The sequence below is a fragment of the Falco punctatus genome (genome assembly GCF_963210335.1).
Source record: "Falco punctatus genome assembly, chromosome: 9".
NCBI classification, from domain to species: domain Eukaryota; kingdom Metazoa; phylum Chordata; class Aves; order Falconiformes; family Falconidae; genus Falco; species Falco punctatus.
Window position 1 is genome coordinate 10710625 of NC_137589.1, and position 17892 is coordinate 10728516.

General features: G+C 38.8%; 1 protein-coding gene across 5 annotated transcripts in view; it reads left to right on the forward strand.

Moving 5' to 3' along the window:
- RET (ret proto-oncogene) overlaps positions 1–17892 on the forward strand; it is a 200944-nt gene that overhangs the window by 173483 nt on the left and 9569 nt on the right. For all 5 annotated transcript variants that reach the window (XM_080400872.1, XM_080400873.1, XM_080400875.1 and 2 more), the window contains 7 exons: positions 2490–2597; positions 4192–4406; positions 4514–4636; positions 7534–7604; positions 11633–11770; positions 13735–13834; positions 15939–16086. In XM_080400872.1, coding sequence (XP_080256998.1) covers positions 2490–2597; positions 4192–4406; positions 4514–4636; positions 7534–7604; positions 11633–11770; positions 13735–13834; positions 15939–16086 — 903 coding nt within the window. The remainder of the gene's footprint in view (positions 1–2489; positions 2598–4191; positions 4407–4513; positions 4637–7533; positions 7605–11632; positions 11771–13734; positions 13835–15938; positions 16087–17892) is intronic.

Consider the following 17892-nt stretch of genomic DNA (forward strand, 5'->3'; position numbering starts at 1 on the left):
TCTCTCATCATTATACCAAAGAAATAAATGCGTTATGAAGTGCATGCCTGCGCTGGGAGAGCTTCAGTGGAGAATGGGTCATATGGAGGAAGTCTAGGAACTTTTTTCAGAAGGGAAGAGTAGTTAACCATTACCTGTAAAACTCAAGTAACGACCTGTATATCATTATCAATAGAATAGTCTCAGTCATTGGTTTACTTCACATTTATTAGTGCACTTAGCGTCACTGCTTTTTCTAGCACGTTTTCATCAACAGCGTGTGACTGAGTTAAGATTCCGAGACTTAGCGGTGAAAAAAGTTGCTTTTACTTGCAGGTAATTTAACATTCAGCTTTCCCCAGCTATTAAGAAGGAAAGAATTGACAGAATTGATAATGTGAAGGTGTAACCCTTTATTTTAAGCACCTTATTTTAATAAATTGATTTGACATTTACAGTAATACTTCAGGCTCTAATGAGTCCCCTTGCAATGTAAATGACATTGCAGACAGTCACCTAAAATTCCATTTTCCAACCTGACTGTGGAGAGAATTTGTCATTCTGCAAATATTTGTCTGTTGTTATGGGTTTAATAACTTCATTGTTAACAGGACAACTCAAGTACAAGAAATATTGCAGTAGTCCACTGTGGTCTTCATGATGCTGTCAGCAGTTTGGATTCAGGCCAGCCAACATCACCCATTTTTTCCCTGTAACAGAGGCAAAAGGGGGTAATTTTTCCAAGTATTAGGGACTCTGTGCTGCCTGATCTTTACAAGGGAGGTGTGTATACCAGTATGTTAATGGAGAAAGCCTCTTGCTCGTTGCTTAAAAGATACCTCCTGCCCGGGCTGTGCAGCTGGGCACAACCTGTGGTTAAGAGCAAACCAGGCAGGACCTGCTATGTCAGCTTGGTGTTATGTGCTGAGGAGGGAACAAGGAGCAGTAAGTAGCTGAGCCAAAGCAGTTTTGGAGCTATGGATGGAGATTTAAAGGAACAGAGGGATGATTTTTTCAGCCCGTTATTACCACTTTTCTCATATGAATTAAATCTGACCTCCTGCATGGTAGGAATGGCCTCATTACAACAAAACTGAAGGGGGAAACACCCACCGACGTGTAAATAGCCATTGTTTGCAATCTGTAAAAACATGGGGCATAAAGCTTCAAAGCTAATTGTCTCCATTTGTGTGCTATTGAAGCTAGTTTTTCTGGCAAACAAACAGGCATGGTACATGGGGAACACTGTTCTGTTCTTGCACATACCACACAGTTCCAGAGCTAGAAAAATAGGACTTTCTCACAGGCATTAAGGTGATGATGTTCGTTTTTGGTTTACATAAACATTTTTTTTGTAGTCCCTCTCAGCAGTGAGAGACTATCCGATATTGCGCTCCCTGGGGCAGAAGACTCTGAAGTCTGAGTGAAGGTTCAGACTATAACATAATATGTGGCAGATACAAACATATAGTAGAACAGAATAAAAAAATTATCATGACCAGGGCCAACTATTAGCATGTGTGTTTTAAATGTATATATAAATATATCTTCTGTGCTTACAGCCTTTATGGGAAAACAAACAGTACGATACCAACGAGCAAAAGCTAAGCTTGTTTTTTATTAGCTGTAAGTAAAGGTGACCACACACTTGTCAACTGCCCCGTAATGATGCTTTGTTGGAACTATCCAGGCAGGTTCTGTGTGTCAGAGAGATTAAGGATGAGGCAGCAAAAGGGTTATCTCTGACCTATGGTATATTTATGACTAGGGGTTACCTTCAAGCCCCAGTGCGTTCAAAGAGGAAGTTTGTTAGTCAGAATTCTGCAAAAACAAAATGCTTGAAAGGCTCACAACACCTCTAGGGACTATATATTGTCACATGATTCCCACTGACATCAGCAAAGTCAACATAGTTGTCTGGCAGTAAAATCTATCCGAACTGGACTTTGAGCTGCTAAACTCCAAATCTGGATGTGTACTACAAGTGTAAGCCAGTAGACTAGAGGATTTTTAGTCCATCAAAAAAGGTATTTAGGAGGAGGGCTACATCATGGGAGCTAACTGAGCAGTCTTTTTTGTTTGTTTGATCAACATAAAATCTTGGCTTTCCTATGCTTCTGAAGCTTTTTTTTTGCACTGATTCACCCTAAAAAGTTGCTTTAGAAAACTAGCAAATGTCTGTAATAATTTCATGGCATCTGCAAGACATTACAGACTCTGGTCCTGATTCTTGGCTGACCTACACTTTCTGTAGTCATCTGCATCAGGGCAGGGTGATGATTAGAGCAAGTTACCAAGCTAGAACAGCAGCAGTCCCATTCCGTTGGTTCTGACGTGAATGACTGCAGGACCCTGCAGATGGGGAGATTTCTCTCCTGTGAGGAAGTATGGAGTTTTTCAACCTCTTGCTGATTTCAGGAGAAATTGTTGATCTCATACTTCAGACAGTATGTAGAGTTGTTGAGTAATGCTTTCCTAACCACAGCTGTGTGTTTGGACTCTTTCTGCAGAAAATGCTTCCCAGAGTGAGCTGCGAGATCTGCTTTCAGAGTTTAACCTTCTGAAACAGGTGAACCATCCTCATGTCATCAAACTTTATGGAGCCTGCAGTCAAGATGGTAAATATTAGAAGCTCGTTATTAAGATGAAAACACGTCAAGCAAGGAAATAAAGAGCAGTTTTTTGACAGATCATTGCTTAGCAATCACTGAGCACCTCTTAAATTTGTTGCTGGCTGAAAAAATTAGGGACGTGTAAGAAAAGCAATGTTTGAAGGGAAGGGGAAATGCTGATTTGTGTAACTAAGCATGCTTCCTGTGTTTTTCTTCAGTACATGATTTTATTCTGAAGCTATTTTAAATTTCACGAACCTACTACCAATTCTCTTCCAATCGATACAGATTTTTATATTATGTTGATGCCCAGTGTCTTCAAATGTGGATTATATTTAAAGTTTAATGGAGTTGTTATTATTCATAGTAAAACAATGCTTTGAGGCCCGAGCCAGGGAGTGAGATCTCCCTTTGAGGAAAAAAACCCATGAAACCAAACAAAAAAAAGACAACTACAGATCCTTTCATTAAAATATAGCTTGATAGTTAGATTGTTAATCAGTTTTCTTCCTCTTTCGCAAAACTATTGTCACCTTCTTGTTGTGAAATAGTTGTTAAAAGCCACAATGATTGAAAGGTATATTTCAAGGGGGGAAATTTCACACACATGTATTATATACTGCCAAGGAAGCAAATTTTCATTGTTGTGCATAGGAACTGATCTGAATAATTTCTGCTTGTTTTAAATGAGGTTGCGTGGCAACACCCTCTTCCTTTTGCCATCTGTAATTATGCAGCCTAAAATCACGGTATGCATGTTGCAACCTTGGGCAGGGGCCTGCTGCCTTTGCCCACCCTGTTCCGTTGCAAGTGGCACTTTTAATTGTAGGCAGAGAATATAATTCAGGGCTGAGTCATCTCTGAGTCTTAGTAAGATAATGAACCAGCAGGGTGGGATATTTTTTTTTTCTTTTCATTACAATGTATTTTTTTCATCCCAAAGGGAGTTAATTGTTTCTGAGTCATAGGCTTTTAATAAATATCAAGTTAATTCATTAGCATATGAGGTGGGAGGGCTTTGATACAGTGGACAAATGTATTTAGCATTAAAGCACTGAGTGTATATTATTCATGTGGCTAATGGGGAGGAGAAACTAATGGATTGAAATGTCAGAATGCTTCTAAGTGCTCTGAAAAGGCACCTTAAATACAACACTGGAATTAGCTGATGATTTGTGAGCTCAGTATCTCATGCTCCAGAAAAAAATTGATCTTTTTCTTAAGTTTTTCTAAGTTAGCCTGTTTCACAGATCAGATTTGTAAGAAGATTGTCTCTTTTCTAGTCTCAGATTATCTGGATGAGGGAATATGGGCAAGAGCCTGAATTATGCTTGATTTAGGCTGAAACCCACTCACTTTGCATAGAGGATGTAAACTAAAAATATTCTGTGATTCCACGGCTGACTAAGTGCCTTTCACGTAAAGGTCAGAGATGTCTGGAGCCTCTGACTCTGTTCAGAACAGTGTGTTGATTAGCAGAGACATTTTTGGGGAGGAAAAAAACCAACCAAAACCAAAAAAACCCCACCCCAAAACCAAAAGAAACCCCAAAATGGTTATCTGGTAATTGTTTACTGATCAGTGTGTTTGTTTATTTCAGGCCCACTGTATTTAATTGTGGAATATGCTAAATACGGCTCCTTGCGCAGTTTTCTCAGGGAGAGTCGCAAAGTAGGACCGAGCTACGTGGGCAGCGATGGCAACAGAAATTCAAGTTATTTGGATAACCCTGACGAGAGAGCCTTGACAATGGGAGATCTGATTTCCTTTGCGTGGCAGATATCACGAGGAATGCAGTACCTTGCAGAAATGAAGGTAGGGCAGTGCAACAGCGATCAGAGCGTGTCCTTGCGATAGATGGACACGTCAGCGGTCGGTTCCTCACAAGTAGTATAAACACTGTTGTTGGTTTCTTCCAAAAGCTTGTCCATCGTGATTTAGCAGCGAGAAACGTATTGGTGGCAGAAGGACGCAAAATGAAGATTTCTGATTTTGGCCTCTCCCGTGATGTATATGAAGAAGATTCATATGTCAAGAGGAGCAAGGTACAGTGCACGTGTAGTGGGAATTATTACCTCATCAAGAGAATGAATTTATGCTGCAGGACTTGAGCACAGAAGAAAAAAATAACAGCTATTTTTATTAACTTAGAAACATTCCCTATTTTAAAGAAGTAACAATGAAGATGAAGCAAAATTATGGGGTTTACCAGTGGGTCAGTAACATACGTGTGTAAAAGATGTGTCATATTTAAGTCATCGTTACCTCCTCCACCTCTTTGTTGACTCATCAACAAAAGCAATTTGTTTCTAATGCGTAGGAGTTAATAAAAGTAGAAGAAGGGTCACTATTATGACTAAGGCCTTGGAGCATAGGTGCAGGGAGAGGCTGGTAGAGCTGGGTTTGTTCAGCCTGAAGCAAAGAGGTCCCAGGGGGATGTTACTGCTGTGTATAAATGCCTGAGGGGAGGGAATAAAGCCAGCACAGCCAGGCTCTTCTCCTTGTGGTCCGCTCCAGTGACAGAACAAGAGGCAATGGGAGCTATTTGAAATACAAGAAATACTATTTAAAGACAAGAAAAAAACTTTACTGTAACAGTGATTGAACACCGCAACAGGCTGCCTAGGGAATCTTCATCCCTGGAGATACTCAAACCTGGCTGGAAAGGGTCTCAAGAAGCCTGCTGTGGCAGGGCCTGGCTGAGCAGGGGGGTGAGCTCCCTGCCCACCGCAGCAGTTCTGTGATGCTGTGAAAAGTTGCAAGAAAATATGTAAAGAGCAGGGTGAGATCTGCTAGTTTTTAAAAGCAGTGTGTCAAATAGACTGTAATAAATTATTTCTTTTTCTTGAGGCTAGAGTGTTCACACAGGTTGCTTAAAAATAGCATGTGTTTTGTTAATGTAGGTACAGAGGAATGACACCTTTTTGTCATTGCAGGAACTTTTAACTGTGAAGCTTTTTGCAGGTAGAGGGCAGTCCATTTGTAAATGAGGTGGGCCCTCTCATTTATCCAGTTCCTTACCACACTGCTTGAAAACACAAGCAAAAAACTACCCTAATTTTTGTCTGTTTCTTTCCTATTCATAATTAAAAATATAAACAAAAAAATCCTAAGGAGCTGAAAAAGATGCAGACAGTTTCTATAAATATCCTAATTCCAGGAGTTACCACATCTATGTGGAGGACTTGAAGCAAAGCCCTCCTACAAATACTTCTAAATGTATGAAAGATACCAAATCTTAATCAAAATGGTAGATCAGAGGTCGGGGTAGATCAGGAGTTAATAAGTGCCAGAGGTTATTTAAAACGATTGTATTTTGCCTGCCACAGTAAATTGTTGCCAGGTGCCCAGGTACAGGTCCGTCTGCTCGCAGTGCCCGCGGCAGGATTCAGCGTAGGCAGCGTTTCACCTGGAGGACTGTGCAAAATAAATGCGATGGGAAGACGAGCTGTTGAGTCACATCACTGCTGCCCTGAAAAGAAATGCTTGAGCATAATCACTTTGAGACTAAGATGATAAATCGAGGCTTGTCATTTATTTGTTCTTGTAAGAAATACTGTCAAACACAGCAAATCCTGCTTTCTGCCGGTTTGCATCCGCCTGTCATTGACAGCAGAACTTTTACACGTCAGTCCCAGGCCAGGCCGTGACATTCACTAACACTACTTTCTGTTGACTCTTTCTAACATGAGTAGTGTTGGTTCAGTTCCCTCTATGACTTCATATGAAAGAGTTAACAACGGAATTTTTGTATGTGTGAAATTTTTTTATTTTTATGAAATCTGTGAATTTTTTATGACAAATACTGTGAATTTTCAGCTCAGCTTTCCCTGTTTTTTCAGGCCAGTTTGTGTGAATGTTTCATAAGTCAAAATAAGCTGCAAAGAAAAAAAAATCCCACCTTTTGAGAGACATGATCATATGTAAAAGGGCTTTGCTATGTTCATTTAGCTATCTTCTGGTGTATGTGTTTCACACTGATCTGTACCAGTTGCTCTGTATTTTAAGAGTGATGCATTTACATAAAGGCAGTTTCATTTTATTTGGTGGGGTGTTGATGTACTGAATGGATATTTTCTCTTTACTTCTGAGAAGCTCGCTGCTGTAGTATTATTCAGAGCCTAGCAAGCATCTGTCTGCTTGCATGGAGAAACAGGGAAAAGAAAAAAATTTAGAGGAAGGAAGGATAAGCTTCAAATCCTACTGGAACAGTTGTTGCGCATATATATATATGTGTGTATATATATATATGAATCTCATGAGAACAAGTAAGGCAGATGAATGGTAGTGATATTGTGAAGGTTATGAAACATCTTGGAAATTTTGCAAAGCTGGGTTTTCATTAATATCTGGAGCAGATTTCTCAGATTTTATGAGTCAATTTCTGCCAGTGGGAGGTAGCAACTTGTAGATTCAATTTAGTAACCAGTAATCAAATATGACTGTGCAGGTACAGTTCTGAAACCAAAGGTATGTTAACATCTAGGCGCTTCTATTTATGCATCATACATAAATGAGTTAGCTTTTCCTCTTTGATCCTCATGCCCCACATTCCCATTGCATTTGCACATTTTCCAAAAGCAATGGGAAGACAGACATTCATGTTTGAAGAATATAAATAACTATTTGGATGAAACTCTTTGTTAAGAGGAGAGTTGAGTTTATCTGACTTACACTGATGACCATCTGGAGAACAAAAAAATTATCGCATGTAATTAGATTACTGAAGTATGTGGAATGCCATGAATGAGTGATTTTACAAACTCTTAGAATTGTTCTCTTCACTGTTTTTCTTATGAAATTCCAAATTGTTCAGCCCATTGGAAAATAGTAGAGTATGGTTAGGGTACCTGGTACAGGTTTGAAAATAAATACCTTGGTTTTCCACTTGGAAACTTAATTTTCTGACCAGTAATTGCAGTGTTGCTTTTCTTCCTCCCAGGGTCGGATACCTGTTAAATGGATGGCCATAGAGTCCCTATTTGATCATATCTATACAACACAGAGTGATGTGTAAGTGTAAATTCTTGCATTATTTATGGTTTCTGTACTTGTTTAAGGAGATGAGGGAGGAAGCACAACAAGGTACATAGTAGCTAAAGCTGTTGTTCTTACAAAGAGACGTGAAGAACATCAGCTGGCAACAATACATATGATTTCTGCTGTTGAACTAAATCTGAAGAAAATATTATCAGGTATTTAGGCACATAATTACTGTTGAAATCAACGAGGGTTGGATGTGATCATGTGACAAGGTCGGCTTTGAATATACAGACAAAAATCATTAGTCTTTGCTAAAGATAATGGTCATACCCAAACATCCCGGTTCCTGTTAATCACTTGTCTGTAACACTTGCTGGTAAGTAAGGGATGGGGTGGGAAGAAAGGAAGAAGAATTTAATGCCTGGCCTCACTCCTATTGAGATCAATGACAAAACAGCAATTAATTTTAAGGACAGCCAGCCCAAACCTTAGGGGAACAGTCTGGCTCCGGTGCCAAGATGCAAGTTCATTTGCATGATTAGGGACACAGAGATCCTGAAGATGGATATGCGCTTGTCTCCACCTGTGATGATTAGGTGGCAAAGCAACCACAGCTGAGCTGTTTTCATGTCTGATAAGCAAGGAGCTAGGCAGAGGAGTGTGTATACACTTAACTTGGGATCAGATACTTTCATTTTTTTCCTCTCTGGGATGAGTGCTTCTTGTGACTACTCACCAGGCAGACACTAAACCTAAGTATTATTTATTTAGGAGAAAAAAAGTCTAAAGCACTACAAAAGCAGCAGTACTTATGTCTGATTTGCTGCTAGGTAGCATTTTGATACCTTCCAAATTTCCTGTGAATCAGAATCTGACTAGTATTTATTTACATTAAACTCAGCTGGAGTAAAACATACCAGTCACAGTGACATTCCGCTTTTGGGGAAAACACTTTGATAATAGCAGCATGTGCAAATAGGAACTTTTTGATTTGTACTTCTAAAATTATTTACATTCACTTTTTCTCTCTGCAGGTCAGAGCAGTTTTAGTGACATAAAATATTTTGCTTGCCTTGGAAATTCCTTACAATATGAATTTCCAAAATATTTTCATTTACTTTGTTTCGCTTGGAGTAAGAAAAGAGAAAACATGGGGGTGATTCTCAGAAGAGTGTCAGTTCCACTTAGGTCTGCTTACAGTTTTTTCTGGGTCTTTTTTTATCCTCCTCACAATATCTGTTGTGCTTACCTGCTTCTCTACAGTGACTTTTCCCAGAGAATTGGTAAAATTCTTTAAAAGACTTCTTAGCGTATTTTTAATTTCATCATTTTCTGCAAAACAGATTTGTCACTATGGTTTGGGGCCAGAACAGATTGTGTTGTCATGTAACTGCGTCTTCTTTGATTGTTGATTGATCTTCTGGATCCAGTGCCATTCCTCCCCGTTTGTTTGCCTGATGGGCTGCTATTAAGCCCAGGAGCCCATCTCTTATACACGTAATACAAAGCCATGCAGAGATTGTCCAGCTGGCATCGAGCAAGCTAGCTCAGAGCCCTGGGCAGCACGCTGGTGCTGCGTAGCTTTGCTGCTTCCCAGATCTGGATAAGCATCTCCGTGTAAAGACATGCTGATTTACCAGCTTTTTTGGAGATGCATCAGGTATGCTTAACAGAGCGCTGCGTTGCGCTTTGTATGTCCGCTTCAATACGATGACATTAAAGGTCTAAATATCTGTCATGCTTATGTGGTGCCTTTGGCTCACTGGTGAGGTCACCTTCACTATTCATGTCATTGTACATGAAGTAATCTAAGAGTGTTGTATAGCAGCTCCTTCAGGTGCCTACAGCACAACACTGAGACACACGGAGAGAGCTGCAGCGCAAATCCTCTCCAGTGCCAGTTCCATCAGTGCCATTCCAACAGCAGCAAACCCATAACTTAACTACTTTTTTTGCAGCAGTGGTTGTTAATTTAGATAATTACACTCACTGAAAATATTGTTTTATGAATATTCTTTGTTGTTTGCGGTGATGGAATTATGTTTTAGTTGAACATATATATATTAATATACTCAACAACGATTCCAATATGCTTTTTCCCCTGATGGTCTGTGTTTATGTTTTCCAGCCTCTTCCTTCTAAAGTCTTTCTGTATAGTTAGTGGTTAGCAGTGCTTAATAGCAGTACCATTTCCCAACATTTGCAAAATCCCATTTTTGCTTCAGAGGTGTATGACATCAGTGGAAAGCTAGCCTACTGTCTTCCTTTTCACATACTTTTCTTTCCTGACCTTCTCTGATTGCATTTTTATTCAGCAATAAACATAGCACAATGGGAAATTTTTCATCCCCCGTTTATCTTCCCATAGTACTTAATTTGTATAATGACCTGAAATCATTGCAGCATTCTACAGCGTTCTATTCTAATATGCCCATTTACTAAATAACTTTTAATTAAGAAATTATGCGTCTGATCCCTCCTTCTGTATTTTGTAAAATTCCTCTTAAGCAGAAGAGGTGGATTTTAAAAATAAAACCTGCCATGCTACAAAGTTTATTTGAATTAATCATGGACAGAATTATAAGCTGATGGCAGAGCATAATTGGCCTCAAAAAGGGGATATGAGGAGGTATAATAATAAAGTCTATGAAAATGCTATAAATATTCATTAGCTCTCAAGAATGTGCAGAGTGATTAAAAATTAATTCAGTGAATGGCATTAGGGAGAAAAATGGCAGCATATCACTTGGGGCTGCCTGAGACTTGCTTTGGCTTCTCTGCCCATTTTGGAAGTTTTATTGCTGTACATCCAGGGTTCCTGTTCTTTTAAGATGTGAGAAGCACAGGTGAAATGTGGTCAGGCAGGAGGTGAGGTTTGTGGCTAACATTTTGAGATGGAATTTTCAAAGGGAGGTAGACATTGCCATTTGGTTTGGCATTAGGTGTGTAACGCTTCCTAAAATCTTCTTAAAAGCAGAGTTTTCACAGATATTACCCAATGATGAGAGCACAAAACCTAACATTTCTCATAAGCTGTATGTACTTTTGCTTCCAGATGCATCCCATTGAGTACCCCCTTTGAGTGAGACAGTGTTGGCTGGTTTCCTTCAGTTTGAAGATGCATATTTTGGCAGCTCGGTCAGTTGAGCAGCTTCAGAGTAATTTCTAGCTGCTTTGTGTCTTGAAAAAGCTTTCCACTAAGGAAAGAAAACCATTTTTGCCTCTCTTCTCCTGGCCTGCCCTCCAAAAATGGATTAATTTAATCTATCTAAATACTTCCAACTCATTGAGCAAGATCTTTTGGTTTGAGATCATCAATAAAGTAGGTTAAAGAAGTCACCATTTCTTCTGTTCATTTCAGAAAACAGTTTCTTCTGTCTTCTGTTCTATGCTGAACTATTTTAGGCATTTGGTATTTCAGAAATAAATTCCTTCTGCTTCTTTCATCAACTCTAAGATGAAAATTAAGTCCTGAATCACTGAAATGACCCAACAGACCAGCTGAAATCAAAGGTGTTGCTTATGGTTGAAATAAATGCATTGTGCACATGAAGAAACACAACCTCATAGTCAAGACAGCAAACCAGTCCCTTGGTAACTGGTTGAGCCAGCCTGTGTAAATCCAGACAGTTATTTCTGAATAGGCCTATAAGGGCTAACTGGGGAGGTTAGACTCCCTTTGTAGCCAAAGGAAAAAGGGAGGCATCTCCAGGAGCACCCTACAGAAGAGAAATAAGCCTTTGGGCTGGGCCACCGTGGGAAGGACTTTCTCTTTCTGCTGTCTAGAGATGATGTGCCTTCCCAGGATACAGTTAGCTTTTGTCAGTGGATACAAGAGGCATATCCCTTGTCTTTACTGTCTTGGTGGGTAATCTTTTTAATGAACGGTATTTGGGAACAAGGATGGCCCTATACGCATCCGTACAGCCCCTCTGTCTTGGCGATGTCTTGGATTTCGTTGGGCTTTCAGAACACTAGGAAGAGTTTTGTTGTGTGAAAGCCACACTAAGTTCTTGAAACCTACTGCTCGAAATAAAGTCTCATTTTCTCTTTTTCAGATGGTCATTTGGAGTTCTGCTATGGGAGATTGTAACTTTGGGAGGCAATCCCTACCCAGGTATTGCTCCTGAAAGACTCTTTAACCTCCTAAAAACAGGCTATAGAATGGAGAGACCAGAAAACTGCAGTGAAGAAATGTAAGTAGCTCTTGATCTTATTTAGATTCATAAAACATCTCTTGAATAAATAATTTTTAAAGGGTTTAAATAAATGCCACAGAAATACAATTCTCTATTATCTCAGAGGTATAATCAAAATATGCAGTCCTCAAAAGAATGTAACGAAGCTAGTGAACAGTAAAGTGTAGGAAAAGAATTGCCAACAGAATGCTTGCAGCTACATCCAAAATATTTGTAGGATATTGAGTAACATGCTTACCAAACAATTTAGAGAGTTTGAATGTTCAAAACTCCTGAGGGTGGGGGGAGGAGGAGAATTTCATAAAACATAGTGGTAGCTGGAATACTCAAGCAAATGTTTCAGTACTTTTCTGCAAATGAGACAGATGTTCCATCCACACTTATTGTCTATTAGTTGTCCTGGCATTACATAGGAGAAATGATACACTGACACAGGAATCTATGTCCTAGAAGGCACAAATTTTCTGTGACTTGATAAGTCCAGATAAGCCCATGGCAATTTCTCTTCTACTTGGAGACAGTTCGTACTTTATTGGCTGATTTATTAAAACACTCTCAATGTGAAATATCTTCTCTCTGTGGTTCTTCCATGGTATTTAGAGATGAGGCACAATTTTATGTTCAGCCTGCAAATGTGGTCATGGTCAGGTTTTTTTTTTAGAAAGTTACCAGGCTACAATCACTACAACATCTCTTTTGACTGATTTTCAATATGAAGGATGCTTTGGCCACATCCAGGCTGAGAAAATATGGTATAAATAATAATAGTTTGTTGGGGTTTTTTAATACTATATAACAAGAAAAAACATTTAAGGGTTTCTGAATTTAGAGCAGGGTAGAAGTTTACAAGTGTCACTGGCAAATATACTCTAGCAAATACTTAATATTTAATTTTTTTCTTTGTGTCATCTCAACAGGGAATAAGACTTCATTCCTCAAACATATGTTGTATCATTGATAATTATTAGGTTAGGCAAGCTGATCATGTCTGAGTTTCTTTTTTTTACTCAAGCCACATCGTGGTTTTCTGACTTCTCCAGATTTTTTCTGGTCTACTCAGAAATTTTTCTGAGAGCCTTTGAGAGCCCACCATTTTTCTTAAATTGTGTTCTTTGCTTTACCCAGTCAAGTAAGAGAGCGATCATAGATGAGGGCAAAAAACCTCAGTGCTTTCCAATAGCTTGCTGCATTGTTTTAGCCAACTATTTCCACAATTAGAGAACTTTTTTGACTAGATCGCTTAGTCACTTGAGCTAGAAAAACAACATGAAAGGCACAGGTTGGAGAGTTACACATCCCAAACTCGGCCAGTGTCTGCCTGATAGTCATTCAGCTATAAAACTTTATTCCTGCTCCCTTTTGTTTCCACTCTGTATGCTACAAAAGACAGTTAAAGACAGAATAAGAACAGATATAATCAAAATAACAATGATAGAAGTGATCAAAAGAATGTTAGTTTCCACCAATAGTCTTAGGTTAGGCTTCACTTTGAAGAAAAGCTCATAGACACTTTTTAGGATTTCAACAAATGAAGAAAAAAATTCTACTTTCTGATGTAACAGCAGAGTTCTTCAGGTTGAGAGACTCACACCAGTGATGATATACAAATTTCTCCAAAGTCATATGCAAACAAAACCAATTAGAAATCTGGCATGCTGCCTACACATGAGGTGGCCCTTTGAGAAAGTGAAAATAAAGAAAGAAACCTAAGGCTACAGCCCTTCAAGGACAGCCAAGTGCATCATTCTTTGAACTCATAAAGGCCCATGAAAGCAACAGCCCATCCTTGTGAATGTCAGTTGTTGATTCAAGGGGATGTTTAAGAGAACATATCGTAAAGATTGATGTACTTGTGGATAGCTTTCATGCCACAGTTCAGCTTCGGTGCTATAAATTTTTTGAAACACGACCCACTTCTAACGATTCTGTTGGGGTTTTTTTCACCTTGTGGTGGGTCACAGGTACAACTTGATGTTGCGCTGTTGGAAGCAAGAACCTGATAAAAGACCAACATTTGCTGAGATCAGCAAGGAGCTAGAGAAAATGATGGTGAAGAGTAGGGTAAGTGTGGGAAAGTATGAGTTTTTGAAAGTTTTTGTGATCGTCTGACTTTGAATATACAGAAATAAGGATTTATTTTTTTTTTAAAAGAAAATTAATTTACTTTTCATCAAATTCTGAAGCATTTACATATCTGGTTTCTTCAAAATGTACCCAGCTTTTTGAAAGCAGTGTTACTTCATTTAGTGGCTTTGGTGACTTCAACCCTAAATGCAGATGAGTTATCCTTAATCTTTCTAGCTTTCTTAAATTAAAAAAAAAATAATAATGAAGTGTTAGTCCTAAACTGAAATCATGAATAAATAACTCTAAGAAGCCTAGAACTAGAAGAATGCAGCATTTTCTTGAATCTGATTTAATTATATGTTGACAGCAACAGAGGTATGAAAGCTGTATGATTCCACTGTTCTCAGTTACTTCAAAACTATTATAATCCTGTATGGACTTTGTTTGAATGAATGGATGCTGAGGCCTAGAAATAAGTCCAAGTGGCATACATTTATAAAAGTGTATATGTAGCTACTTGTGCATAGATACATAATATATATAAAAAAATAACCTGCTAGTTATGTGAAGGTGGGCAGTTACAAATGAAAAACAGAGGAAATAAAGCAACCACTGTCAGGCTTGAGAATGTGATGGCATTTACACTGGGTGCAAGAAGTAATAAATGGGAATGATTTTGTTCAGGATGTGGATGTCAAAGTAAGTTCTAAATTAAAAAGGGCAAAGTGAAAGGTCTAGGCTGTACATTAAATCACTCTGACTTGTCAATCATTAACTTATAGCTGCTGAGAATCAGTATGCGTATGGTCTGCGTGCTCAGTGACAGACTTGTAATACAGAGGCTGGCAAGTTTTCTGTAATTTTCATCATAATTAAAATCAAAGATAATCCAAAATAAAGCTCGACAAATTAGTTGTTAATCTTTCCGCCTTTCTGTCTGAAAAATTCTGAAGATTTTTCAATTTATTAAAACAGCTAACTTTATTTTTATGAAAATTTTCCAAAGGAAATTTCCAAAGGAAAAGCCACTTTGAAAGGAAAAAGTATATTTTAGATTAGTTGGAAATGCTTCACATTTGGTTTTTGCATCAAAAAAATTCATCAGTATAGATGAAAACCTAAGAATTATTACGGTTGACCTAAATACTTCATTTTAGAACAGCAGCAGCAAAAACTTTATTTGGCACTATTTACATGGCTAATTTTATACATGATTATGTAATAGCTTTTGTAAAATGATTAGATGATCTGAGTACCTTCTCTTTAAGTGCACATATGTATCTCTATATATTTTTTTTTCAGGCATACATATGTATGAGGTAAAACAAAGTGAAGGTCAAACAAATCAGTTAGAACAGCCCTTTAACTTCTTGGTTACTTTACTGATGTACAGAATTAAGTAAGGAAAGTATTAATGTCTCTAGTGTGTTTATGTCAACCTTGAATATGGTGTTCAGCTTCGTGCCCCTTGTGTCAAGAAGGACGCAGAGGGGCTGGAGCGTGTCCAGAGCCGGGCAGGGGCTGGGGGGGCTCAGCCTGGAGAGGAGGGGGCTCGGGGGGGCCCTTATCGCTCCCTGCAGCTGCCTGACAGGGGCTGTAGGCAGGGGGGGTCGGGCTCTGCTCCCAGGGAACAAGGGACAGGACAGGAGGGAACGGCCTCAGGTGGCACCAGGGGAGGGTTAGATTGGGTGTGAGGGGACATGTCTTCACCGAAAGGGTGGTCAGGCACTGGAACGGGCTGCCCGGGGAGGTGGTGGAGTCACCGTTGCTGGGGGTGTCTAAAAACCTTGTAGATGTGGTGCCTGGGGACATGGTTTAGTGGTGGGCTTGGCAGTGCTGGGTTAATGGTTGGACCTGATGTTCTCAAAGGTCTTTTCCAACCTAAATGTTTCTATGATTCCAAATTGGATACTTCCAAAGATGCTATGGTCGCAGAAAGGGAAAGCCTGCTCAGGTGCCAGAGGTACTATCAAAAGAGAAATGCAGTGGGGTCTGTAGTTACTTGTTTTGAAGAAACAAGATGCACGTGAGGCCTTTATACCCAACCAGCAACACCGCCACCTATGTTAACCCAGCCTTTTCTGTGTTCACTCCTTAGGACTACTTAGATCTTGCAGCTTCCACACCGTCTGATTCCTTACTTTATGATGATGGGCTCTCAGAAGAGGAGACACCACTCGTGGACTGTAATAATGCTCCCCTCCCTCGAACCCTCCCTTCCACATGGATTGAAAACAAACTCTATGGTAGAATTTCACATGCATTTACTAGATTCTAGCAACACAAAAAAAAATGATTTTTCTTCTGCACTGTTCTCAGACTCTGTAACCCCATTACAGTGTTTCTTGTCTGAATGAAGCCAATCAAAATTTGCTTGGAAGCTTTTTTTGGGTTTTTTTGTTTGTTTGTTTTTTCTTTTGGTAAATGTCAAAGTTTGCATCAGGATCATCCTTTAGTCATTTTGCAGCTGTGTTTAAAATAAACGTTTTTAAAAGGATGTGAAAATAAGTAAAATGACTAGATATCATACAGTAAAAGAAAAAAAAATCAGGGAAGTATTCTCAGGGGAAATATAAAATGCTAATGAGTAATTCAACTATCCTGTTGGGGAAAGCTAGGAACATTTAAAGTATGTTAGAATCTGCACCTCTAATTTAAGCAATAGACTTTTTTTTTTTTAATATATATATATACTGTTTCTTGCCATAGCTCAATGATAAGACCCATCTGCAACATTTTTCATTTATCGAGAAGTATTTCTAAATTTCAGCTGCTGTTAATGCATTCTGGATCCATAAGCTGAAATGTCTATTTAATGTATCATAGACTGAAACCCAAGTATTATATACAAAAGGTCAAAATACTGTATATAAGTATTATATACAGACTAAATCAACATGTAAAGTCTTTTGAAAATTGAATTAACAGTGGGTATTTTCAAAATACACTCAGCTGTTTTCACGTCCTTTGATTTATTATGAAAATGTCAGTACTAAGCCTTGATTGAATGATGTAGCAAGTGTTTTTAAAAAGAACATATGCTTTCATATTGTGATGGTGAGATGGACAGTAAAAATGGTTCTTGCCAAAACTCCTACATTTTGTCTCCTGATTAAATATTCTACATGGTTTTAGATATTTACTAACATTACAGATACATTTTTTTCATCCTTCAAGCAGTATGACTTTTGAAAAGTTGGATCTTGTAGTTTAAAAGTTGCCATTAATACATGGCTTTGGGTCTTTTTTTTTTAATCTATACCCTAGCTATGATTTTCTTTAACAGGTTCCCCCAACTCAGGTTCACTTTGGGGCACTTAGCGGCCAGATTGTTCAAAGAATGCAGTAACACAAAAAGTTGCCACCGAGGTTGATGGCAGATGCTGAATGCTTATTAAGCAACAAAATCAGAATTCCATTTTGAAAATCTTGACCCTGGTACGATTCTCTGCTTGTGCAGCTGGATCAACATGGTGCTAAGCACTCTGCTTCCATTTTGGTGATCACTTGTGCCTAAACCGAGAAGCAGTTACTGGACTCAATACAAGTAATTGCATGCCTGAAATACACGTTTAAATGCTGAATCAAGACAAGAGTGCTCAGGACTTTGTTGGGCTTTACTCAGTTGTGCTCCTGGGATTTCCTGAAATTAAGCAGGGGATCCCTGGTGAGGGGGCGAGACTGTCCCCAAAACCTCACTGAAGCCAAAGGAAAGACGCCCATTTAAGTAAATGGAAATACTCTCAGTCATTGGCACAGACTTTGGATCCTGTCCCAAATAGGTTTATTAATTCTTGGAGCACTTCCTGTACAGCAAGAACTTCCTCTTGCAAAGCAATATACTGCTGCATGATTGTTGAAACCAAAAATTACGGAAAGTTGGAGGCTTATCAAATGATAAAAAAGCTATTAGCTTTTTATTACGCACACGTGCATACACACATGCGATTTTTTATCAAGCAAGCACTTTATTTTTTCAGGGTTTTTGCCTACTTCTGAATTTGTGCTTCAAGGATTTCGAAACATCATTTATATGAATTGATTTGGGACAA